Consider the following 25,957-nt stretch of genomic DNA (forward strand, 5'->3'; position numbering starts at 1 on the left):
AAATGCGGTTGTATCGCATTCCTACCGCTATTCCTACCTGCATGCCTCCAGCTTTCACCCTGACCACACCACACGATCCATCGTCTACAGCCAAGCTCTGCGATACAACCGCATTTGCTGAGATGCTTGAGAGTGATGTCTGGCTGAAGGCCTATAATTACCCAGGTCACCCTATTTACCTTTTCTAAAAACCAGCACACCACTTGCTTTCTTCCAGTTTTCTGGAACTTCTTCAGTGCTCCCAGACTTATTAGATATCAACACGGACATTCCACCGAACTACTCAGCCAGCAGTTTTAAAACTTGTAGGTGCAAGTTCTTTGAACCTGATGGTTTAAAAATGTCTGCCTGCAGTAGCTTGTCTTTAATATTCTCCACAGGTACCAGTAGACAGGGTAGAGCTACCACCATATGATGACTTTCTAATTATTTTTCTCCAACGACAGAATAGAAATATTGAACACTTCTGCCTTTTCTGAATTATTATTGAAAATTCTACAATTTCTGTCTAGTAATAGACCAATATCATGGTCAAGATTCTTTTTGTTCCTGATCGATTTTAAAATGACTCAGCTCGGTAATGTCATCTGCTGCTTTAAGTGATGGGTTACAGACCACAGTTAGCAGTTCTGCAATTTCATACAAGTTCTTTCTGCATTCTTGGACGAATACACTCTGGTCCTGCTGACTTATTACTGTTTAATTTATCAGTTTATTCCAAAACCGCCTCTAATGATACTCAACCTGGGCCAGTTCCTCAGATTTGACACCGAAAAAGAACAGCCCAGGCGTGGGGATTTCCCCCATGTCCTCGGGGGTGAAGACCAATGCAAAGAATTCACTTAGCTTTTCCACACCTGCCTTATCTTTATTATGTGCTCCTTTAGCTCGGCCAACAGCTCCTGCCCTCCCTTCCTTCTTGGCAGGCTCCTGGGCCACTTCACTTTATTTCCTGTTAGTTTTTGTGCCTTGGCTTGTTGCTCTTCAAGTTCATTCTGGGCCTCCCTAAACTTTGATGCTCCATGCGCCGGTTGGTGCCTGTGCTCTCCGGGCTGGGGTCTGACTGCCCCTCGTTAAAGGGTCCTGGTTTTTGTCTGTCTCTGGTGGACTTGGGGGGGGGTTGGGGTGGGGGTGGCTCTCACAGGTTTCTCAGTTGGGGGTTGCCGGGCTTTTGAACACTCTGCGGTTTGCAGCCGTTGCAGCCTCCAGTTGCGTTTAGCTCAGAGGAAGGCCCCTGGAGTCAGCCCGGGGGGGGGGGGGAGAAGAGGGAGGGCAGAAGGGGGGCTGGCTGTGGGGGAGGGGGAGAGAGGGGGGGCTGGCTGTGGGGGAGGGGGAGAGAGGGGGGCGGAAGAGGGGGAGAAGGAGGGGGGGCTGGCTGGGGGGGAGGGGGAGAGAGGGGGGGCTGGCTGGGGGGGAGGGGGAGAGAGGGGGGCTGGCTGGGGCGGGGGGGTCAGTGGGGGAGGGGTGGACGTGCGGTACTCGAGTCGTGCGGGGGGGGGGGCTTAGTGACGCAATGGGGGACGAGGTCACTGGGGGGCCGGCGGGGCGGATGGCAGCTGCAGCGACTGAAGGCTCTTCCTATCCTAGCCAATCAATCGGCCCGATGCTAGTGCGGGTGGGCTCTCTCGACCAATGGGAAGCGCGGATGCTAGTGGGCGGTTTGTGTCGCTAGCCAATGCGCAGACGGGATATTGGGCCTGTGGGCGGGCAGGATGCGGGTGGATGGGCGGGGTTACGATGGCCCAATCGGGAGGCGGGATATTGGCGCCGCTCCTTTCTGACCGTCTCCCGCTCTATGGTCTCAGGAGGCGGAGGGCTCCCAAGATGGCGGTGGTGTCCGTGTCAGGCGCCGCGTCGGTCCCCAGCCCGGAGCCCCCCGGGCTGGAGCCGGGGCCTGGCCCGGCCCGAGTCCCCGAAGAGGAGCTGCCCTCGCTGGACCCGGCCGAGGTGCGGAGCCGCCTGGAGCGGAGCTCGCACCAGTTCCGCAACCGCCGCAAGGTCCTGATCCGGGGGCTGCCCGGGGACGTGACCAACCAGGTACGGCGGGGCGGGGCGGGGCGGGGCGGGGGGCGACTCGCCAGGTGCCCCGGGGCGGGGCGGGGCGGGGGGGGGGCCGCGACTCGCCAGGTGCCCCGGGGCGGGGCGGGGGGGGGCCGCGACTCGCCAGGTGCCGCGGGGCGGGGGGGGGGGCCGCGACTCGCCAGGTGCCGCGGGGCGGGGCGGGGGGGGGGCCGCGACTCGCCAGGTGCCGCGGGGCGGGGCGGGGGGGGGGGCCGCGACTCGCCAGGTGCCGCGGGGCGGGGCGGGGGGGGGGGCCGCGACTCGCCAGGTGCCGCGGGGCGGGGCGGGGGGGGGGCCGCGACTCGCCAGGTGCCCCGGGGCGGGGCGGGGGGGGGGGGCCGCGACTCGCCAGGTGCCCCGGGGCGGGGCGGGGGGGGGGCCGCGACTCGCCAGGTGCCCCGGGGCGGGGAACAGCTGCCGCGCGAGGAGAGATTAATAAGACGGGGACTTTTCAACTTGGAAAAGAGGCGACTAAGGGGGGACGTGACAGAGGTCTGTAAAATCGCGAGTGAATAAGGACGTGGTATTTACTCCTTCTCATAACACAAGAACGAGGGACCACCCAATGAAATGAATAGGCAGCAGGTTTAAAACAAACACAAGAAAGTATTTTGTCACACAACGCACAGTCAACCTGTGGAACTCCTTGCCGGAGGGTGTTGTGAAGGCCAAGACTACAACGGCGTTCAAAAGGGAGCTAGATAGATTCATGGAAGATAGCCATTGAGGGACGTATTAGCCAGGATGGGCAGGGACGGTGTCCCTAGCCTCTGTTTGCCAGAAGCTGGGAATGGGCGACGGACGGATCACTGGGCGATTCCCTGTTCTCTTTATTCCCTCTGGGGCACCTGCCATTTGCCATTGTCGGTAGACCGGTTACTGGGCTGGATGGACCTTTGGTCTGACCCAGTCTGGCTGTTCTTATGTTCTTATCACTACCCTGGCCCTGGGAGGGGGGAGGCTGAACCACACTCTGTTGAGTTTGGGGGCCTGGTATTCAGCTGGACTGGGCTAGGAATGTGATTGAGCAGAGGATGGGTGAGGATGTGACTCCCCAGGTAGATGGGGTGGGGGTAGGGGGAGAAAGAGCTGTTAGGTCCCAGGGGTGTGTCAATCTGGGTGAATGTGGGGGGTGGGCTGCAAGTGTGACCACTGAGGGAAAATTAGGGATGTGGGGGAGACTGATCGTGGGCTGTGATCATGCAGATGTGGAGGGGAGAGTTGGATTCAAGAAGCAGGGTAGTAACAGCATGAAATTGGTGAAGCTTTATCTTATCTGTAGCTCATGGAACAGCCCCTCAGCTGTAACGGGAGGTCAGCTACTTTCTGAAGTTGAGGGGTGTGACGAGTGTCTCCCTTCCCCAGCCCTTCTGGTGTCTGGCTCTGATCCCTGACTCCTCACCAGGGTCACCTGGGTGTTCAGGTGGCTGTCACCTGCTTCCTTGTTGATTTAACTTCTCAAACTTCAGCTGATGTCTCAGGCAGTGATTAGAATCTTTCCTCTAAACAGCTCCTGGATGACGCAACGGTAGAGTTGAACAGGCCATTTATGCTATTTGCTAGTCTCGTGCTGGTTGGTTTGTGTCTTTGTAATCTTTGGTCCCTGGCTGAGACATGAGCTGACGTCCTCCTCCCTCCACACCCACAAAGTTGGACTTTCCAGCATCAAAGCACTTTACAAACATCAACTAACCCTCTCGATCCCCGAATTCGCCGCAGGCTGTTTTCCTGTTTTGCAGATGGGATGCAGAGAGGGGAAGTGACTTGCCCAGTGCTCCTGGGAAAGTTAGCCAGCCTGCATTTTGAGTCTTCAAGTGTCTCAGGGTAGCTAAAGGGTTACAATTGTTGCTAAAGTTAAATAGTTTGGGAGGAGGCACCACAATAGAAATGGATTTTTATACTGTGTACACAAGTCTGTTTGCTTCTGATCTGGTGGCAGGTTTCTTTTCTGTAGTTCACTCTTGTCTCCCCAAATTATACTCTCCTTATTTTCCTCACTTTATTGGACAAGAAATTAAATCTATATTGCAGGCTATGCTTGTGAGGCACAAAGTATTTCTTTTTAGACAAGTGTGTTTCTCGTAATTTAGTTGCTGCATAGTTTTGATTTGTTAAACTGACTCCCAAAAACTCTGGAGGAGGAGCAGGTCTCCTCTAATAAGACTGATATTTTTCTCAAATCCTGCTTAGGGAGTAGGACATCTGATTTTTGCTTCTCAGAGGTTTGTGCAAACAACTAGAGTTCCTGAGATCTCATCACCTGAGTGTCTGGTTCAAGTGAACCCTCAAACACCAAGAGAAACATAATCAATAGCACCTCGTTTCATCGTGAAGCTGGAAATGTTGCATTACTCAAGGTGCAAAACAGTAAATTTCCACAATCTTCAATCTTTTACTGGAATTGGTCTGTTTCAAGTTGATACAAAACCCAGAACTCGGTGAATTTTTACATTTGCTCCAAAATCTAATGCAGCTTTAGTCTTTGGTCTTCGGTAGACCATCTCCTGCATAAGAAGCAACACAGGGCCCTGTGCATAAAAGCACCTGGCTTTCTTGTCCTCTCTTCAGCATGGCTAAGGTTTCTATTCAGCTCTCTGTATGGGAGCTTGGATGAGGTGACCTGGCTGTTAGAAAGGACAATGGGACTTTGCAGGAAATCCTTGTGAACACATTTCTATTGTTGTTCCACAGAATCAGCTCATCAGGCCAGCAGGTAATGGTGTGATCCCATGACCTACTGTCATTTGTTCAGCTGGATCACAGGACTTCCTAATGCTGTCCATTGCCTCCAGAGTGTGGCAGCCTGGCTTTCCAGAAGCACATGTAATCTGTATCACAAGAGACTGAACAAGGAGCAGTCCATCTCGGAGGGCAGCAGGCTCGCATTGGAAGGGCAGTGTAGGGCTTTTTCTGGAATGTCTCCGGCAGCTTAGGTCTCCTTTGTCATTGCACACAGAATCACGCCCATCCACTTTGGCGGGTGGGTTTTCTTAAAGGTAGTCACGTTCCTGGATGAAGCAGGGAGCCAGGGTCAGGATTTCTGGGCTTTGTTTCTAACTCTACCTTGGACTTGTGATGTTGTCAAGAGCAAGTTATGTCATCTCTCTCTGTACATCCATCTCTTAATCTGTAGAACACAGAGAACCACCTGCTGGTGGGGAATGAAAGGTTCAAAGTTTATAAGTCACTTGCGCTGCTTAGCTGAGAGCTGCTAGAGAAGGGCAAAGTCTTGCGTAAAGCATTACATGAAATTACTGCCGGGGGCAGCTGTAACATGGAGATGTTAACTCACTGGTTTGAAGATCCTTATCTGAAAGGAGAAGTGTGTAACTTCAGGGTAGAGCTCTGGCAAAACACCCAACATTCTTGTTGGGAAATAGGCTGCCTCTTGCTTGGGTTGATGGGATTGTGCCACTCGGATGATACACACGCTATATAGTTGGAATGGGATGTTTCTTTGAGGCAGACAAAACAGCAACATTGAGTGCTCACTACACATCAGCCACCCTCAAAACCCTGTGTCTGTTAAAAGGATTGGCATCAGTAGCAGGATGTCCCACAGTTTGTGCATCTTGTTTTCATTTGATGGGTCAGATTGTTTTTTCTTTTGTCCCTCTAAGTGACTTAGGTCCACTGTAGCAACTTGCTGTACAGACATCCTACAGCCTAATGCCAGCCACTCCTTCCACAACAAAACCCAGCTCCCTTGCTCTCACAGCTGGAGAATTCCACTGCACTCCTACCCATTTCATAACCCTGCCCTTGATGTGACATGGGGTGTGAGTGTTCAATCAGGGGAGGGCATCTAAATACTACAGCAGAGGCATGGATTGCACGCCCCATGAGCATGCAGCAGTGTCGAACCTGCCTTCCGATGCTATGAAGATGGCGAAAAGCCTCCTTGGTTTGCAAGGCCAGTCATTGTTGTGATGGAAGCTAGTCATGTCTGAGGGTTAACCCTGGGAACCAGGTAGTGCATGGGAGCAGCTGAACTCCGAACGAGTGTAATCACTTTTCTGCGGGCTCTAAGCTGGTTGGGACTCAAAGCGATGTCTCACGAGGTAAAAATAAATCTAATACGCAGAGTGGGCGATTTCTTGTGTCCAGACTGAACTCTGTGACTTTTAAACTCAAGGACTGAAGTAGCAGCAGCTTTGTGGCATTCTGTGGAACTCCCAATTCAAACTGCCAGCCACAGGTCTTGCCTTAGCCTCAGTCGTCCCATGAAACCAGAGGGACCTGTTAAAAACTAGCTCTGAGAAAAGCTGTCTAGCTGGAGCAGTTTGAGGTATGCTCTGTTGGGCCTTGTTTATTCAGGCATGTACCCCAGACCTGCCCAAGTGCAGGTAAGTACTTCTGAGGCAGGAAATGCCCAAGACCTTCAGCTCTGCTGGAGTGTGGCGGTGAGAACCAGCCCTGCTTGTTTTTGTGGTCAGCCCTGCTGCTGATGGACTCTTCTCCCTAGCTGTGCAGGGGGGTGGGGACGACATGCTGCCCTTTCCCACTAGCTAATTAGGGTCCTGGAGAATTCTGCCATGAGGAGCACAGTCCTGACTGGCTCCAGATACTCTGCTTGGGAGCCTGGGAATGGAGGGCAGGTAATGCTCTTCTCTGGGGCTGTTAAATGCAAGAGGTAATGTCACTCTCTCCTCGGGAGCTGATTTCTCTTTGACTTTGTTTATGTAGGAAGTTCATGATCTGCTGAACGACTATGAACTGAAGTACTGCTTTGTGGACAAATACAAAGGGACTGGTGAGTAAGCGTCTGTTGCAGAGAGCAAGTCTCCCACAAAGGGGACATTCTGTTTAAATGTTGAATCTTCTCAGATTCAGGCTAATCTATGCCAGGATGCAGCTATCGGGCAGCCCACTCACAGGGTGCTGTGTGAGTGAATGGGTCCTTTTCCCAACTCCAAGACCTCAGGACAGCGTCTCTGGTGCCTGGTGCCCTGGAAGGGGGTGTGGTGCCTGCACTTTGTTAAAATGCGGTTTTGCTTTATCCGAGTGCTAATCTACCTCAGTGTAAACACAGCTTGCCGGGTTGTTCTCTGGCAGGGCTGGGAACTGTTTTTCTTACTGTTCTTTGGGTAGGTCTTCCATCAGTTGTACACATCGGACCCTATTAGCAAGGGGGCTAGTAGCATCTGTCAGGAAACTTGGGGCTTACGGCCCCAGCAGATGATGTGGAGCTGTAATGTGCCTGCAATGTGGGGTTGCATTACTTTATGGAACCCACAGGACTGCTTCTCCTGTGCGGTGTTGACCTGAGGGATTTTCAGTCAAGCCAGCCCCTGACTCTCCTTGCAGATTTTTCACGGCAGCACTTTGCTCTGCCTCTCTAACACTCGTACAATCTGTGTGGCTAAAGGTTCCTGTGGATGTGAAAAGCTTGTGGGGTTGCATGAGGTTACTGTGATGCTAGGCCATTCACTGTCCGTCTGAGTGCCAAGGTGGAGGTTGGGACGCGAATGGTTTGAGCCTCTAGCTGCCATTATGTCTTGGGCATTGCTAGCAATCACTGGATGCTCCCAGTCTCCTCCCTGTTGGGCCATTAGCCCAGAGAGTTAGGAGCATGGTGTGCTAGTGTCTGGGACCGTAGGACACCTGCGGACTGATCGTCTGTTAATATTGATTACAATGTTCCAGTGCTTAGACCAAGGCTTCTGCCTTGTCCTGAAGGCTGCTAGAAAGCATGAGTGCATGATACGTTTTCTAAGCAAGATGTCTACTGTGCCAGCACACGCTGTTAGCCGACAGTCGAAGTGACTGCCTCATGGGGACTTGAGCCCTTTCTTGTAATCTAGAGCCGCTAACACTGCAGTTTATCCCTGTCCTCTCAGTGGCTCTGTGACTTTGGATGTGTGGGTATGGACAATGTGGTGTGACTCTGGAGTTGGTGAAGGTGTGATGTGCTAGCTAAGTGCTTGCTGCTGGGTTGCAGGGTTTCTTGTCATAACTTCTCTGCTTGCAGCGTTTGTCACCTTGCTGAATGGGGAACAGGCTGAGTCGGCCATCAAGAAATTCCACCTGAGCAAGCTCCGGGACAAGGAGATCTCTGTGCAGCTGCAGCCCACGGATGCCCTCTTGTGCATTGCCAACCTCCCCCAGCTCTATACGCAACAGCAGTTTGAGGAGCTGGTTCGACCTTTTGGAAACCTGGAGCGCTGCTTCTTGGTGTATAGTGAGCAGACGGGCCACTCTAAAGGCTACGGTTTCGTCGAGTACATGAAAAAGGACTCGGCAGCCAGGGCAAAGTCCGAGCTGCTGGGCAAGCAGCTGGGGACGCGGACTCTGTATGTTCACTGGACCGACGTCAACCAGCTGACCGTAGACCTGGTTCATTCCAGGTGCTTGAGTGTGGGCAAATTACCCCCAAACTACCATGACCTGGAGGAGCTGAGGCAGGTCTTCTCAGCAATTTCTGCCCCGACCTTCTGCCAGGTGCGGAGCTCAGCCCCAGGGGTGGGTTTCCTGTGTGTCCGCGATGCTATGTCTGTCTGGTGTTGTAGAGACCTGGCCCCATACACCATGTAGGGTGCGCTGACGCCTAGTCTGCACTAGAAAAGCTTTGCCAGAGTGGTTATCTAGACACAGCTTATGCCAGCAATGGAGCGCTGGCTGGTCCAGCTTATGCTGGTTTGCCGGTATAGCTGACTTCACTCGGGGAGTGCCCTTTTTCTGGTGTAACTGCGTCTGTGCTAGGGCTTTTGCTGGAATAAAAAAATCATAAAACAATCCCACCCCAATGGACGTTAGTGAGCCAGCCAGAGCTTTTCAGTGCAGGCCTGGCCTATATGGAAGACGCGGTCTGTACCCCAAATGCCTTAGTGCTGCCTCTGAAAGGCTTCCCCTAGGCTGGCGGGGCCAGTGTCAATGGGAGAGGTTGGATCTTGCCCTGGGGCAGTTCCTGGCTGGGTAAGCTAGCCAAGGTTAAGGAAGGCAGTGAGGTTAGGGGATTCCCTCCCTAGCTAGGATCTTTCAGTGATGTAAAGGTTCAGGCCCTTGCCTTTCACTAGGAAAATGACAAGTGTAAATTTGCATCTCTGGGTAGGTCCTGGAAGTGACCTGTGGGCTGTCCCACTGGAAAGTGCCATCTGGCTCCAAGACACCCGTGTGGAAATGACTTGTCCTTGTGCCATCAGTCTAGTGTCTGTTCAGTCATCTTGAATGTACCTGCTCCCATGTGCTGGGATGCTACCATCCGGCTCACAGCCTCTAGCTCCCTCCTTCGAAGAAAGGGAGGGGAAATGATCTGAGGCTTCCTGCGTTAAGGAACAAAAAGATCGTGAAGCTAAATGCTTTGCAGTTAAACAGTCTGGCGAAGCACAGCTCTGTGAGGCAGGCATGGCCTTTAAAGCAGGGATTTCCAAAGCATCCTAAAGCAGTTGGGTACCCAAATTCCTTTGACTATCCCACCCTAAACCACTGAGTTCCTGGATGATGTGGCGTCTCCTCCTGCCTGCGGATGGTGGTGACATGTTGGCACGCTCCCCTGCTCAGCCCAGGGCTTTGAGCTCCATTAGAGCCCATTGTAAGGTTTCAATGCCCAGGCCTGAGATCCAGGCATGTTACATTTCCAGTTGTGCGGATGTGGATTGGAAAAGTTCATCGCCTGAAGGGTCTGAAAGCCCCTGGTCCTGTTAGCACCGGCCAGCACACGGCTCCTCTGGCCTTCATGCGCTAGCAGCCAGTGTCCTCTCCCTATTGTGCTAAACCTCCTTTTCACTGCCTTGTTTTTGTGTAGCTGGCGTATGGTCAGGATGGCCAGCTGAAAGGCTTTGCAGTCCTGGAGTATGAGTCAGCAGAGATAGCAGAACTGGTCCAGCAGGCCACAGATGGCCTGCCACTCGCTGGGAACCACATCCGCGTCTCCTTCTGTGCCCCGGGCCCTCCTGGGCGCAGCATGCTGGCTGCGCTTACAGCTGCACAGGTGACGGTAAGGCTCACTTATACAAATCTGCTCAGGCACCCTGTGGTGTTACCTCCCCCTTCCCCCGCATTTTCCCTGCAGTCTGTTCACAGCTCTGTCCAGAGACCCCAGGGGCTTCTCCTTGCACCTTTCCAAGGCCAGATCTCCAGCCTAGAACAGGCTGTCTTAGTTCAGACTACTGGCACGGTGCCTGTTCCAACAGCCCTCTGCCCGCAGAGCTTCCTTCTGTAGCTATTGCTTGTGGGCATCCAGTGTTTGTTACAAGGTCAGTTTGTGTGCAAAGCCCGTGCAGATACTGCTAGCACTCAGCTGGACTGAAGGGAACGGGAGGTGAATTAACTTACTGCTAAAGTGGGAGTTATTGTTCACAGTAGCAAAATCTAATGTGGCAGTGTTGTCACGACAGAAACCGACAGGCTGTTCTGCATGAAGAGCCTTGATGCTCACGTTCCATGCTCAGAGGGGACGGGGCATCTGCCCTGTCTCTCTGCACCTAAGACGTGGACTGTAAAATGTACCGAGCTCTGGAATTTCAGTTCCTTTCTAGCAATCAGAATGTCCCACCTTCCCTGCAGGCCAGTGTCCTGCAGCTTCCATGTTATAAATACTCACTTCCTGTGCAAGTTAAGATACTGAAAGACCCATGAGGTTTTGCAGAGAGGGGAGGCTGGGTAGTGAAAGCTGTTAGCTCTGTGTTACTGCTCCTGTACCGCAGGGTTTCTGTCTGCGCTAACAATGTTAGCAACCTGGCTCCATGCTGGGGTTGTTAACCCTCTCCCGGTGCTCCCCCAAACACCAGGATGAAATGCTCCTGCTGAATGCACTGCTTCAGCTCCCAGGTGATCGGGAGTGGCCAGGGATGTCAGGTTGGTGGTCGTGATGGAATAGTTCAGTGCTGGAGTCGTAAAGCAAATATATGCTGCTCTTTTTGAGAGCTGGATCCAGGCTTTAGATTGAGGAAGAAATTGGGCTAGTAATGATTGTGACGGAACTGGATCACTGGGACAGCAGAGGGTCTGGTTTTTGGGATGTGCTGCCTGTATTCAGAGCATAGAGTGGCCCTCGATTTGTCGCAGATGCTGGCTTGCCCAGTCACCACCAGGTATCCGTTTCATTGTGAAGTACAACTGTGTAATTCAGACTGCTCTTAGCGTCAGCTGAAGTTCTCAGTTAGTCAGTACCTCCCCCCCACCCCGGCTCCTTCAAATCCAGAACAAATGTCAAACCCTCATGAGCTAGGCTGACAAAGGTATTTAGGCCCCTGGAGCTGCGGGGGGCTTTGGCAGGGTACGACTCTGGATTTCCAGTGGAAAGTCAATAGGCTCAGGTGCATAACTCACTCAGGTGTACTGTAATCCCATTCGGCACCTGTCTGCATCTTTAGGTGCCTAAATATCTGTGTCAGTCTGGCACTGTGTGTACAGCCCTTGGCATGACCCTGCCTGGGCTCTCTGGACTGCCGTAATGAAATAGAGAAATTCAGACTCTGACATCTGCAATGTTTTTTAAGGCACTTAATCGTGGGAAAGGGCTCCTTCCAGAGCCAAATATCCTCCAGATTCTGAACAGCCTGGGGAACCCCGCTTCGATCCAGCTCTTACTCAACCCCCTACTTCACGGAGCCGTCAGTGGAAAACAGGGTAAGAATGAGTAACGGGTTTTCTTACGTGGTGCTACGGCCCTGGTGTAGCTGTTGTAGGGAACAGGACCCCGGCAGGCCCTGTGCCCGTGAGGTACTGTGGGAGCTGCCCAAAGCTCCCCAGACAGGTAGATTTGCTGACTCTTCTCTAGCAGCAGGAGCAGATGGTGTCTTGTACCCATGGTCACAGTTGCTCTTTAGCTGGATGATCACGCTACTCCTTCATAATAAGGAAAATGACCAACCCTGGCTGGGAGCAGAGAACGGGATCGAGGCTGAGCCTGTTCAGCTAGTCCTTAGCAAGCCCAGGCTTGTAGTCCTCTGTGGAGCTCCAGAGAGGCTGGCCAGCAGCCAGCCACAGAGCCCAGCGTTCTCCTACTGAGCTAAGCGTACGCTGCGTAGGAACCCAGGTGCCTGACACTTCCAGGCTTGTTCCCGTTTTGTCAGCGTATCGGCCCCAGTCCGACCTGCTCCAGTTCTCTGCTCTGCTGGCAGTGCTGACATGGGGCACGGATGACTTCCTGTTTGTATTTGCATGGTGCTAGCCCAGGGTCTCGCGTCACTGCGGGGAGCCATGCACACCAAGGCAGAGGTCTGAGCGCACACAGGCAGAGGTGCCGAGTGGTGGGACAGAGCCTGGTTAACCAGGTATTCTGTTCCACTGAGAACAATGCCTAGTTGCTAGAGGGCCTGTGCCATGCCGCCTCCATGCGAGAGTCTGCACTGTCCGTGTGTCGGCAGCCAGTATCAAAATGGTCTTGCCCTTTTCCTTTGCAGGAATCCTGGGCGCTCCCCCGTCCATGCCACTCATGACCAATCCAGCCCTCTCCACGGCGCTGCTTCAGCTAGCTCTGCAGAACCAAACTCAAGCACAGCAGGTACTCACCCAAGACGCTCCTGGAACGTCCTAGAAGCTGCTCTGCTTCAGCGTTAAGAACGTCCTGTGCTTGTCTCTGTATTGATATTGCTCCCGTCGCTGGAGCAATTGGGCACCTCAGGAACCCGAGTGAATCTGACCTCGCGGCACCCCGGGAGGTGGTAGGCTGGGGGACGCAGACAGAAACTGTCTTCCTTAGCACCGCCCCCCGAGTCTGCTGCCGCCAGGAGTAGAACCAAGCTCTTCTGCAGCGAGCAGTGCTCTAACCGTGAGGCTGCCCCTCCTCTTCTAGCTACATCCCACTTCAGGGGGAGTGGGGTGAGCCCCCCCAGCCCCAGTTATAAACAGGCCCCTCTGTCAGGGTGGAAGCTGAATAACAACCAGACTTTCAGAAGTGGCCACTGAATCCATGTGCCTCACTTCTTGCGTGCCCAGCTTGAGATGCCCTGGGCCTGGCTCTTCCCGTAGCTCTGATCGGGAACACAAATCACACACAGAGACATGTTCAGTGACCTCTTCCGGAGTGGTTGGCCTTGAGCCCTTGCCCACCAAACCTACAGCTGGAGGACTGAATCTGAACTCTTTGCCATCTCAGTCAGTGGCGCTCTGCATTGCACCTGTTACACTTTGCTGTCTCTGTTTGCCTCGCTCTCTCTTTCTCCCTGATGTAACTGGGTTTGCTCCTAACGGAGTTCCCCACCTCCCCAGAGCGGTTGGTGTAAATCTGAGCATTTGGAGGATGGCTTAATGCTGACTCTAGCTGTTGTTAGCTAACATCTGCTCCTTTAGCCTCCCCTGGTTCATGAAGTGATCTGTCTTTCTGGTCTGTCTTGCTTTGCTTTCTGCCCCAGAAGGCATTGCTTGGGAACTCCCTGTTACTGCAGAACCAAGTCTGGACGCAGCTGCTGCAGAACAAGGAGAACCAAGCCATATTCCATGTGAGTGGTAGGGGGCTTCCTGTGTGTGTGGTGTGGAGACGCAGCGCCAGATGTGCCCTCAGGCCTTGTCCGAATTCCACTTGTGCGCTGCCCTTCGGGGCTGGATTGTGACACGCGGTGCAAGGAGCAGAGTGTACGCTGCACTGTCCTGGGGGGGTGATGCCGCCACCTGTGACAGTTTCTACTGTCACCTCCTTGCTCCTGGGCGGTCACAACTTACTGCTGGTCTAGGGGCTTGACCCTGCTGCCATGGAAGTCAATGGCAGTCTGCACTTCCACAGGAGCAGGATCCAGCCTGTATCAGCAGTGGATTGCTTCAGCCCTGCCGGTGGCTTTAGGGGGCAGTAAGGTCTCCAGCCATCCCCTCCCTCCCACTTGCAGGGGTGTGGCCCCTGGATCCAGGGAACTGTGTAGGGCTGTAAGGGGGTTCTGGGGTGGGCATGTCGCAGGTCACAGCCTAGCCCCTAATGAACTGAGCATCTCTTTTGAGCTTGGTAGTACCCCCAGAGAGCCTGTCTGAGTGGAGTTGCCCCCCGCCTCCCGCATCATGGGTAAGGCTCAGTTAGCTGGATTTCAGGCAGATGTGCTGGGCTTCTGCCAGTGGAAGAGCATGTGCTGACCAGGCCCATGGCCGCGTTCAGCTGCGGCCTTATGAGCTCCGTGCTGTGGAATAAGTGGCACAAGCGGATCCTGTGGCTGGCGGGTTTGGGCCTCTCTGCGCTGGGTCTGTTGGACTGTGTTAACATCTCCATTTGCTAGTGACCCAGGACCCGGGGTGGGCTGAGCTGGTCCCTTGATTCTAGTGAAGCAAGTGGTCTGGACAGAGGGGAGGGCGCTGTGTGGGAGTAGCCCGGTTTCTGTTTTCAGTGGTTTGTCTGTTTAAAGAGCCATGAAATTGCTGCAGCCCCCCCTCCCCCTCAGAGAGCTTTGAAATGCAAATTATGCTGTAGAAAGACAAGCTGCGGCTGTGGTGTGGCCCTCTTGCTGTGTTTAGATCACTCCAGTGCCAGCCGAGCTTCCAAACCCGTTTCCTTGGGAAGCGCTGGCTAGACCTGCTCTCTGCAACAGCAAGTTGGGTCCTTGAGCACGCAAAGATCGCCAGCTCTTCTGTCTTCTCTTCCCTTCCTGGGAAGCTCCAACCTCCCCTCCCCATCTGAAAATGTGCACAGCCGCCTCCCTCCTGTGTCTGACCCTTCCTTATCTGGGAGGGGCGTGCTTGGACAGCCATAGCAGCAGTTCCTTAGCACAAAGTCACCCGGGTGCAACAGGACATCAAGTATTTGGCCCGGCCTCCCCACCTGTTGCTCTTCTGGAATGGCCACCTCTGCTGGTGAGGATGACAGGCCAACGTCCTGCCCATGATAGCACAGAACCCAATTATTTCAATGCACATCAAGGAGATTTTTTTTTAGATGAACAGAGAGTGTGTCGCAAGCTGGGGCATAACTGCGGGGCACTACCTGTCCGTGTGGTACAGTGCTCTTGGATTGACTCTGTTTTGAAACCGTATGCCAAAGGGCTCTAGGCCAGCGGCTCTCAACCTTTCCAGACGACCATGCCCCTTTCAGGAGTCTGATTTGTCTTGTGTACCCCCAAGTTTCACCTCACTTTAACACTACTTGCTTACAAAATCAGACCTAAAAATACCAGTGTCACAGCCCACTATGACTGAAAAATGGCTGTCTTCCTCATTTTTACCATGTAATTATCAAATAAATTAGTTGGAATACAAGTATTGACCTTTCAGTGTATAGCACACAGAGCAGTATAAACAAGTCATTGTATGAAATTTTCGTGTGTACTGACTGGGCTGGTGCTTTTTATGTCACCTACTGTAGAACTAGGCAAATCTCTAGATGAGTTGCTGTACCCCCTACGTGTGCTCCTGGTTGAGAACCACTGCTCTAGGGAACTCTTCATGTGCACAGGGCTAGTTAGCACAGGGCAGGCTAGTAAGCTGCAGGTTCCGCCCCTGCACGCCGTGCACGAACTGCTCATGTAGGCGCTGATTTGCTTGGGCTGGCTTCTTGCAGCGCTCTCACCGCTTGGCTGCACCGCTGGCATTGCATACTAACCGAGTTTCCCGCTGTGCCTTCTGCCTGGCCTTAACCTGCCTCTTGTTTGCAGAAACCCGGGATCTTGGGGGACTCTCCTCTCAGTTCTCTACAGCACGGCACCTTGGGGTTGGCGACTGCCCCGGCTCAGCCTGGAAGCTCGCTGCTGGGAGAACTCGCCTCAGGTAACGCTGTGGGTTTGTGGCACGAGGCGATTGCTCAGGAGTCGTGATTCCTGCAGCATGTGCTGGATGCTGGGCAGAGCTGCAGCAGCTCACGTGAGTGCAGCTTCTGTTCTCTGTGCAGTGCCCCATCCCAGACGCTGGGGTTTGCATTTCCACCGCAGGCGTCCGCCTGCCACCCTGGGCGCTGCCAGTTCACCATGCCACCTCGCGCATAGAGAAATAGCTGCCACGCGCGTCCCTGGAGATTACTGTGCTGGCATTGACTTTGGGGGCCCGGGAAGCACTTGGGGGTCTAAAGCACGGGCATGTTGGTCTGCAGATAACCCTGGAGGAGGGCAGAGCCCTTTAGGGAACCTTGGGGCATGTTCAGATGTCTTGGGTTTTTGTGTTAGAGCCCTCTGCCCTCTCTGGAGTAGAACCGTTGGCGTGGGCCTGCAGAGGAGGATGACTCAACCCTAGCAGCAGGTGTCTGGGTGCCGACCTAGCTGTTCTTGGGCTCAGTTGCAGGCCTGTGTGGGTGAAGGGGAGGGTGGAAGATGTTGCTGAGTGACTGTCTGTAAAGTGGTGGCATCTCCTCTCCCCAGGGGGGCCTCTGCCTGCTGACATGACGCAGGGGCACGTGAAGTCACCAATCTTGCCTTCGGGGGGCATGCCCCTGGCATCCTTTCTGGGACCAGTGGGGACAGATAGGGAGAACTCGGCAATTGGGACGCAGGTGTCCCAGCTGACCCCATCTCCTGGGACCCCATCAACCCTGCCGGGCCTCACCACCTCCATCCTGGGATCAGTGATCAGTGGACTTCAGAAACCAAAGCAGGTGGAGAATGGGGTAAGAAGAGCAGCTGTGTTCAAAGTTTACCTAGAACAAGCGCTTCACACTCTCCATATGCTGCCTACTCTCCAGTCTGTTCGGTGCATCCTTGAAAGTCTGTAACGCTTCCAGCCTCTTGTCCCCTGGCAAAGCAGCGTAGGAGTCTAAGCGGCTTGTGCGTTTTCCTGTCCTCCTGACGCTCCTCTGTGCGGCCTGCCTCGGGGCATACCCTCCAGCAGCACTAATCCCCGGGACTCCTTCTCTCCTAGGCCTCGCTGCTGGGAGAACCGCCCAAAGACTTCAAGATTCCTCTCAACCCTTATTTAAACCTGCACAGCCTTCTTCCTGCAAATCACCTGGGAGGTGAGCTGGTGGGGGGTGCCCCATAAACCGACAGTAGGAAAGGTTGGACGTCGGCATGGCTCCTCAACGAACTATGCCCTGAAAGGCGCAAACAAGGCCAGAACTGAACCTGAGCCGGGCAGGGATCTGTCCATGCTGGGACCAGAGCTGGGCTGCAGACTGGACCGTGTCTCTGCCTGCAAACCTGGGGGAGTAGGGCTAGACTCCTCCTGCTTCAGCTCAGTGCCTTGTGTGCACAGTGGAGAGGGATTGTCACTCCAGCGGGGTGACGTTTGGAGTCTGCCAACAAGCGCCCGGGAGTGCATCTCCAGTGCTACCACCAGGTCAGCCTGGGACCTAGCACTTGGCTTGTTCAGGCGCAGGCCTGCCGGGAGACTCCGTTTGAATGGGAGTGGGGAGGGAAGACTTCACTTACTGACCTCCTGCCACGGGGTTGGGGATCCCCACTTGAGAAGCGAAGTCACTTGCCATGGGGCAGTTGGTGTCAGAACCAAGAGCAGGAGCAGCTGTCAGTTCACCATGCTGCCCTGACTCGGGTAGCGCAGAGATCCAGCTGTGTTCCCACCATGGGGGACTCCTGAGCTGAGGGATTAAACTCAATGGATGGCAGGGCAGAGGGACAAATGACTTTAGTTTTGCCTCGCATGCATTACCAAAGCAAGGCCAGGCTCTATCTCCAGCACAGTGCTAATCCCCCACAGGGCGACAGTACTCTCTGGGACTGTCCCTCTAGCAGGCATGGGGTGTCCGGAGAAAGGGAATCCCTAGGGCTGCGAGTTTCCAAGGAGAGCTGCCTCTCCCTGGGGGCAAAGGGCCAGGCTGAATGGTGCAGTTGGGTAATGGGACAGCCTGCAGTAATTACCCTTGAAAGGGAGCCAGTGCAGCTGGGCCCTTGGCTATCTGCCCAGCTGCTGTGGTGCTAATGAGTAATGCTCTTCTGCAGGTGGGGCCAATAAAGCATTTAATCTGAAGACTGGAGTGCTCGGCAATGTTTCCAATCCCAGAATCCCACAGCCTGCCATGGCTGACCCGCCACTGCCCTCTTCTGGGCTGGCAGGAGATAACTATGCTTTTGACTATCAGCCGGTAAGTACCTTGGGTCAAGACAGAGCATTAGCCCAGACAAGTGGAGTCCTCTGAGTATTAAAGCAGCAGAGCTGGGAACAGAACCCAGGGTCCTGCCTGCTATTGTCCTGTTTTCTCGCTCCCTGGTCAGACACACTCTCGAGTCACCTGATCTTGTGTTGTGGCCTCTGGAAATGCCTATGTAAGAGTCTTGTTTACTCTTTTTTTTTCTCCTGGAAGGACTTGGGATCCCGAATGTATGCCCAGTCGAGAGACCATGCTGGGCCCATCCTGGGCGGATTTGGACACAGCAGGCATAAGGTAACTTCTGCTGGTATTCAGCTAGGAAGGAGCTAAGCCATGGGGCTGTTCTGAACGTGACCAGCTGGGTTCTGATCCTCCCTCTTTATAGGCTACAATGCACTGGACTGGCAGCTCTCTGAGACTCTGCTCTCCCCCGGCCCCCCCATGTGCTCCTTCTGTCTCTGCCTTCCCAGTTCTCCCATTCTTCACCCCTGTGGCTTACGGGGTTAACGTCTGCTATCTGGGAGTGTGGCCTGCAGCTGTTGGGGCTCCCTGGTTTGGCTGGTTTTGGGGTGTGGGAGGAGCATTCCACCCTAAGCGCCTCCCTGGGTCACTAGTGGCATGCATCAGGTTATGTGGAGTTGTGCCCTGCGTGAGCCCTGCAGCTCTGTACAGCTTTCTGGCTTCTCCTCCCAGCACCATTGCCACAGGTGCGTCCCAGGTGTCCATGGCTGCTCATGAGGGTATCGATAACAAGGACCTGATTTGTGGATCTCCTCAGGGCAAGCTGCCAAGTGGAGAAACAATTCCCAGGCTGGCTAGAAAATCTGTGATGTGTCTGGTCGCTGCTCAGAGAACCGTTGTTCGCCTTGCCCAGAGCAGGATCGGGAGGGAAGTGGGAGGGCTGTTAGGTTGTGTTGGCCAGTGTCTTCCAGCTAACATGCTGGGAAGTCCAGTGCAGACGGGACATACTGTCTCTGTAGCGGGGTCTAGTTAGAGCTGGGGTGGTGGGGTGTTAACTTCACTATCTTCATGGTTAAAGTACCGTCTACCTTGTCTACATTCGATTTCCAGTGTGTTAGACCACACTAGCCAATCCCTAGCCTCACGCCTTTCTATACTCAGCTAGCCCAGGTCTTCGGGGTCCACGGTGACGTGGTCTCACTTTTCCACAAGTCCTGTGGGCCTGCTTCAAGGGGGATCCCACCCAGCAGCCCCCTTTCCCTGAGCAAGAGGGGGTATTGTGTCCTCTGTGCCAAAGAGAATTTGGTCTCATTGGGTGCGTCTACACTGCAATGAAACCCGTGGCACCAAGCCTGGGTCCGGGTCAATTGACTCCGGCTGCGGGGTGAAAATTGCGGTGTAGACATTTGGGCTCGAGCTGGGGCCCCGGCTCTGAGACCCTCCCCACAGCGGGGTTTCGGATTCCCAGCCCAAATGCCTACGCTGCAATTTTCAGTCCTGCAGCCCCAGCCCAAGTCAGCTGACCCAGGCCTGCCGTGGGTCTTTGATCGCGACGTAGACATGCCCATTGATCTATTTCCATGCTGCAGAGCACGGAGGCACAGCCTGCAGTTCTGCCTCTGGGGGGCTGAACCGAGCCTTGATCCAGCTTGTGATGTGGAGCCGCTTCTCTTCCAGATGTCTTCATCTCCTGGATTTGAGCGGAGCAGCTTGGGGCCACCCCTGCCGCCCTTCTACTCAGGATCCCCAACCTCCTACTTCACCAGTGGCCTTCAAGCTGGGCTTAAACAAAGCCACTTGAACAAAGTGAGACGTCACTTGTGTGTGTGCCAGGAAGGGAGCGTCTGTGCTTCTGGCTGCTAAGGGTGCAGATGGGCGTGGGTCAGCTCGCTCCCACTAGTCAAAGATCCAGCCAGGCGGGCTCGGTGATTCCTGGCAGGGACTGTGGGCTGGGAGGCCAGCCTAGGTCCCAGCCTGTGGTGGCTCCTGCACAACCTGGGTTTTACAATGGCTGTGGGGTCTCCGCTTTTAATCGAAAAGTCCAGGCCTCCGCCTTGCTCTTGTGCTGTCGTGAAATGGAACCGCCTGGCAGCTGAGCAAGCCGGCCAGTTGTAGGCTCTCGAGGCAGCAGGGTGGCTCTGAGAGACGCACACTCAGCTAAGGCAGAGGCAGAACGCTGAGATGTGACCTGGGGGCCGGTACCTTCCCTCTGGGGTCAGCCAATAGTGATTTAGAAATGGCCTGATATTTGAAGCCCAACCCTTCCTGTAAGAGTCACTGGGCCGGCTCCCAAAGGGAGCTGCTCTCCCTGGAGGAGAATGGGCGCATTTCCTGCTGTCTCGATGTGCCATTCAGTGCCATAAAATCTGTCACTGGGGTCGCAGGCCAGGAGATGCAGCTGCAGCCCTGTTCCCGAGAGGTGGGGGGAGAGGTGTTTGCGCAGGATGCTAGCCCACTTGAGGTGGGAAAGGGCCTTTGATGGGTCCCTTGAATGGAAGGTGGCTGTGTTGGGACAGTGGGACTGCAGGGCGCTTGCGGGCTGCACACAGTGCTGTTAAACAGGGACATCCGTGGTGACTCCTCTCTTCCAGGCAGTTGGGATGCCACCTGTGGGCAGTGGGGACAATATCCTGGGCGTGGGACCAAACAGCCATTCCCACAGCTCCCACTCCAAGGTGAGTAGCTCTGGGGACAAGGGCAGAGCTTTGCTACTGACCTGCAAACCCCCCCCGCCCCACCCCGGGTGCTTTGCCAGTCCCTTGATGCTCAACGCCCCGCTCTCTCTTCCAGACTCCGATCGGGGGCCAGAAACGGGCCTTCTCCCACCTGCTGCCATCCCCGGAGCCCAGCCCGGAGGGCGGCTACGTCGGACAGCATTCTCAGGGCCTGGGAGGGCACTATGCAGACTCCTACCTGAAGCGGAAGAGGATATTTTAACCCCTTCCCTGCTGAAGCACTATCGTCCCCTCCACGTGTAAATCTGTACAAACTTTTTTTAACGTTAGTCTTGATTTTGAGGTTTTTACGTGTGTGTGAAAGACTTGGCTTCTCTGAGTGGGGAGGGAAGCCCCATGGGCTTCCTGCTGGAGTATGGGCCCTTCCAGTTACCCCCTGCTCCAGAACCAGCACCTCTCTGCAGCACAGGCAGCCAGAGCAGAGGCAAGCGCTCGGAAAACATACTGTATGGGGTAAGGACAAAGCTCACCCCTGTGGCCCCTGTCACTGCTGCCCTCGGGGCCTCCCTGTGTTTCGGGGCCCACAAGGCAGAACCTGTTGGAGTCATGCTGTAATCTGATTGCAGTAACTGGGAATCGACACACAGTCCTGAGTGAGGACAGTAAGTCCTAGGGAGATGCATGTTCCCTGCCTTAAACTGCTGCTTCAGAGACAGGAATGGAACCGACTCCAGCAGGTGCCCTCTGCTCACCGTAACGTGAGCATGGAAGTTCTGGTAGCGCAGAGGTGGCGATCTAGGGGGTGGCGATTTGGATACACGTACAGAGTTCTAGTTACGCCGTGGGACTCAGGATCTGCCTGGTTCCTGGTCCCACCCTGCTCAAAGCCTTCGGAGCTGCATCTGGGATGCAGCGCTCCCTGGAGGCTCACGCTGAGCTTGAGGTCTCCGGCCCTGCCTGCCTCTCCAAATTCCTGTTCTGTTTTGTTTTTTTTAAACCCTTCAGATGCTGACATTTTACACTTTTCTTTGGTAATGAGATTTGTAAGTTGCCTTTTTAATTCATGCTTTGGTTTTTATTTCCTTTTTTAACTAGCTAGGAGCAGGAATCTTGGTCCATTGTAAAGTTGCTGAGCCTGGTCATTCCTTTTTTTAGTTTCTCCCTCCTGGGCATGAACTTTTGTTCTAGAAGTTTCTTTTGGGGTGCGGGGAGTCAAACGTTTTCCTTGATTTCTGTTTTGCTGAGCCTTTCAATAGGAGCCAGCTGCAGCGTGGCAAACAGACCTGCTTTCCCTGCAGCCAGGCAGCCTCCGGACACTGCTTCTCAGGAAGCTGATCTGCCTTTCCCCTTCTGTTGACCAAGCTTGGAGGGTGATTGTGATTTCGCAATGTCCAACACAAGGCCGCCCTTGTGCTCTGTGTGGAACCAGACGCTCAGTCCTTTGCACCCTTTCTCCAGCTCCATTTGTAATATCATATTAAATGCCGCTGAGCCAATGTAGTAGGATGCTGGCAGCTTTGGGTATCAAGCCCTTAACAGTGTGTGCTGCTGAGAACGGGACTGTTTAATGCCTTGGGACTGAGCCACTAGCCAGCTGAGATAGTCGTGCAGGACGTAGAGTTGCAAAGCAAGCCGGTGTCCAGTGATTGAGAACGGTGCCCTGCTGGCCTCTGTTGAGGGGAGGGTGAGAAGCTGCTTTCTCTGGGGAGGATTTGCAGGTCTTTTTATGTAGTCTCCCCACACTCTTTTGATTTGAGGTTTATAAAATTGCTACCATGTTTCTACTATAGATGCTGTCTGGCTTGCTGTATTTGTGGGGCTTCCAAGCCCTCGAGAGCTGGACATTGCCTTTCCAAAGTAAAGAGAGATTTATATCGAGCCTTGTCTCCTTTCTCTACTTGCTGTAAAAATGTGTCATTTTCTGAACACTTAACACTTCCCCTGGAGCCGGGAGCCATTGGCCAGAGGGTGGTCTGGGAGCCAGGCAGACTGGATTTAATCATGTTTCTCTTGGCCATGGCTAAGTCCATGGACACCAGTGCCTAGTCCTACAGACACTGGTATGTGTCCATCCAGCTACAGGTTGGATCCTTCAACTTTCTGTCCCTGGGGAGACCTCACTAAACTAACAGTCCTGGTGATTCACAAGCCCCATCACTCCAATACTGCACCCTACAACCTCATGGCAGCTTTCAGCATCCAGACACCCCCTTTGCTACACTGAGCTGCATCCCCTCTTGCTTACACATGAAGGCCTGGGGTAAGCATAGCTCATGTCCAGGGTGCTCTATATTGGTAACTGCAGCTGTGCTGAGCTTCTGTCAGACCCAGTTCCCTTCCTGCCACTCGGCTTGGGATTTGGAATCTGCTCCTGGTGCAGCTGCTGCACCCGAGCTTTCACATCTCTGCTGTTGTGTTTGCTGGGGATTTTGTTCTCATTTTTACTTCATCCCTGCCTTGACTCTGTTTCCCATCTCTGCCCTTTTCTGCTCATTGCTTGCTGCTGTTGAGAGGCGGGAATGCTGCGGGTAGCACCTCTCGTGCTCTGGCCTGAGTCTGGGTTGAGCTGGGAACGCAGCTCCATGTGAGCCTTCTGGTTGCTGAATTGAAAAAAGGAAAAAAACATGTAATGAACTCCCTGTGGCTGACTTTATCCTGATTAACGTTTAGTAGGGTGGGGCATAGGCCCACCCCATGCGGTCTCCTGGGCGACTAGCCACTGCCTGGAGAGTGAGCTTGTGCTCTGCATTGACAAGCCCCGGGGGAGGGGGAGAGAAAGGGTGTAACCCCCAAGGGGAGGGAGTACCCGGCAGTGGGGGTGGATTTAATTAGAAGGGGAGCAGTGGCCCAAGAAGACAAGGTGAGGGTGGCAGACACCAGGGGAGAAGCGGGAGGGGATCTCCCGCACTGGAATAGGGGGAACTTCTTAGTGGATTCCGTCAGCTGCTCCCTGCCCTGTGGGTTCTTCGGGGACCCCAGGACTAGGACTGCAGGGAAGTCTGTCCCTTGCAGCTTGCACATACAGAGCCCCTGGGATGGCCGTGGTGGGAAGTAGCAGCAAGACCCATCTCACCTTAACTGCTACATGCTGAGGGGGCTGATGAGGCTTGTCCCTGCTTTCAGCTAATGGAGACAACTGGCTGAGGAGGATCTGTCAGCTGGTTACATGGCTGCTGTCGGCGCATTTCCACTGAGCTCATCTCCACCTTGTGCTACCCTGCAGGCACAGGGCTGGTGCACCTTCAGCCTAGGCCATGACGTCCTCACACAGGGACAGCGCCATGTCAGCGCAATGAATGCAAAACAGACTTGAACCTGTGCAAACTGCAGCACTAAGCTGGGGGCGAGCAGGGGTGAGGGCCCTGAGCCCTTCTCCCACTTCCCAGCTGAGTTCCCAGCTCTGCTGCAGCCTCCTTGGCCCAGTTCCTCATCTGTCAAAGGGAGAGGGCACGTCCCAGCTCTTGGCAGGTGCCTTTCGGGGGCAGATCTCAAAGCGCATTACGCAGCAGGTTGGTAACATTCAGCTTTCGCCTCTGGAAATGAGGGTAGAGCAGGGATGTGCTGTGCCCAAGCTGTGCCACCAAAACCCAGCTCTGCTGCGTGCTATGCTAGCGTGTGATCCGCTGGGGCTCCTGGCCCAGGCGCCCGATCGCTCAGGTGCTCAGCTCCTGGGGTGCTGGTGAGACCCACGTGCCTTCTGGGTGTGGGGTTCTATCTCGGCTAGTGGCCGAGACCACTTAGAGAGAGAGAACGAGTCTCCTCTGCAGCCTTAGCTAGCAGCCCGTTGGGTTTTAGCTCATGCTGTAGAGCAGTGGTTCTTAACCTGGGGTGCACTCCCCCCTGAGGCGGCGAGATGCCCTTTCTGGGGGCGTGAGATAGGCCAGATTTTTTTGGAAGGTAAATCATCGAAAACACAAATTAAGCACAGGCACGTAAGTACAAATACTTTGTTTCATCAAACGTGTGTGTGTATTAACATGAGACCTTTTTTAACGATTACTGTAACATACAAACAAAAAACACAGGTTTAAAGAACTGACCTACTTCAGCGATTTTTGATAAGGGGGGGTGAGAACACAGCTGGTGAACCAAAGGGGTGCAGGTAAAGGTTAAGGATCCTTGCTGTAGAGGTTCATGCACGAAGCTCCAGAGATCCCAGGTCCGATCCCGCCCGAAGAGGAGCGGGGTCTATGGGTGTTACGCTGGGGCAGAGGGACCCAGGGAGGCTTGGTCTGATTCCACTGAAACGGGAACAAGGCAGGTCCCTTTGGCCCCATCGGTGGTGCCCCCGCAGCAGGGGGCAGGGCCGGGGGGGGGGGGAGCAGAACGAGATTCTCGGCTCTGCTGTGGCTGCTGCCCCCACAGCATGGCTGGCACCAGCCCGAGATCCTGCATCCGCCTCCCTGGGCCTCGGCTGGGCTAGGGCACAGCTGTGCCAAAGAGCTGCGGCTCAGCATGGCCCCAGCCCCCCTGCGCCCCTCTGGGTCCCAGCCCCTTGCCCCCCAGCAGGGCCCTGCCCCTCACCACCTCCCTCCTGGTCCTGGGCCCTGCCCCCCACCCCTCCCTTGTGGTCCCAGCCGCTCACCCCCCAGCAGGGCCCTGCCCCCCACCACCTCCCTCCTGGTCCCAGCCCCTCACCTCCCAGCAGGGCCCTGCCTCCCAGCCCCCCTGCACCCCTCTGGGTCCCAGTCGCTCACCCCCCAGCAGGGCCCTGCCCCCCCCACCTCCCTCCTGGTCCCAGCCGCTCACCCCCCAGCAGGGCCCTGCCCCCCACCACCTCCCTCCTGGTCCCAGCCCCTCACCTCCCAGCAGGGCCCTGCCTCCCAGCCCCCCTGCACCCCTCTGGGTCCCAGTCGCTCACCCCCCAGCAGGGCCCTGCCCCCCCCACCTCCCTCCTGGTCCCAGCCCCTCACCCCCCAGCAGGGCCCTGCCCCCCCCACCTCCCTCCTGGTCCCAGCCCCTCACCCCCCAGCAGGGCCCTGCCCCCCCCCACCTCCCTCCCGGTCCCAGCCCCTCGCCTCCCAGCAGGGCCCTGCCCCCCCCCACCTCCCTCCCGGTCCCAGCCCCTCACCCCCCAGCAGGGCCCTGCCCCCCCCCACCTCCCTCCCGGTCCCAGCCCCTCGCCTCCCAGCAGGGCCCTGCCCCCCCCCACCTCCCTCCTGGTCCCAGCCCCTCGCCTCCCAGCAGGGCCCTGCCCCCCCCCACCTCCCTCCTGGTCCCAGCCCCTCGCCCCCCAGCAGGGCCCTGCCCCCCCCCACCTCCCTCCTGGTCCCAGCCCCTCACCCCCCAGCAGGGCCCTGCCTCCCAGCCCCCCTGCACCCCTCTGGGTCCCAGTCGCTCACCCCCCAGCAGGGCCCTGCCCCCCTGCGCC

At 55.2% G+C, this 25,957-nt stretch overlaps 1 protein-coding gene and 1 long non-coding RNA gene across 7 annotated transcripts; one reads left to right on the top strand and one right to left on the bottom strand.

The window, feature by feature from the left end:
* The first annotated feature begins 1,722 nt into the window (after positions 1–1,722).
* RAVER1 (ribonucleoprotein, PTB binding 1) lies at positions 1,723–22,464 on the top strand. 6 transcript variants are annotated; one of them, XM_073318217.1, is made up of 15 exons: positions 1,723–2,037; positions 6,748–6,814; positions 8,033–8,502; positions 9,806–9,997; positions 11,502–11,631; positions 12,408–12,508; positions 13,359–13,445; positions 15,573–15,684; positions 16,269–16,513; positions 16,765–16,858; positions 17,802–17,944; positions 18,164–18,244; positions 19,589–19,717; positions 20,503–20,586; positions 20,702–22,464. In XM_073318217.1, the coding sequence occupies exons 1-15, from the start codon at positions 1,723–1,725 to the stop codon at positions 20,846–20,848; spliced, it is 2,397 nt and encodes a 798-aa protein (XP_073174318.1). In that variant the 3' UTR covers positions 20,849–22,464. The 6 variants fall into 6 exon arrangements, with proteins under 6 accessions (XP_073174318.1, XP_073174320.1, XP_073174321.1 ...); XM_073318219.1 differs by having other exon boundaries at positions 1,804–2,037; positions 8,033–8,523; XM_073318220.1 differs by having other exon boundaries at positions 1,804–2,037; positions 8,033–8,523; positions 13,362–13,445.
* On the bottom strand, positions 21,983–25,026 carry LOC140900652 (uncharacterized). Its single transcript, XR_012155687.1, has 2 exons — positions 24,627–25,026; positions 21,983–23,186 (listed from the first exon to the last, which is right to left on the bottom strand). It is a non-coding gene; the product is annotated as an uncharacterized lncRNA (long non-coding RNA).
* Positions 25,027–25,957: the final 931 nt, after the last annotated feature.

The sequence above is a fragment of the Lepidochelys kempii genome, chromosome 20, assembly GCF_965140265.1.
Source record: "Lepidochelys kempii isolate rLepKem1 chromosome 20, rLepKem1.hap2, whole genome shotgun sequence".
Classification (NCBI taxonomy): Eukaryota; Metazoa; Chordata; order Testudines; family Cheloniidae; genus Lepidochelys; species Lepidochelys kempii.

Bases quoted from the DNA above. Each gene is read 5' to 3' on its own strand.
- RAVER1 (XM_073318217.1), top strand. From the start codon at position 1,723: ATGGGCGGGGTTACGATGGCCCAATCGGGAGGCGGGATATTGGCGCCG. The intron at 9,998-11,501 runs GTAAGGCTCACT...ATGTTTTTTAAG, and splicing joins TTACAGCTGCACAGGTGACG to GCACTTAATCGTGGGAAAGG. The intron at 16,514-16,764 runs GTAAGAAGAGCA...CTTCTCTCCTAG, and splicing joins CAAAGCAGGTGGAGAATGGG to GCCTCGCTGCTGGGAGAACC.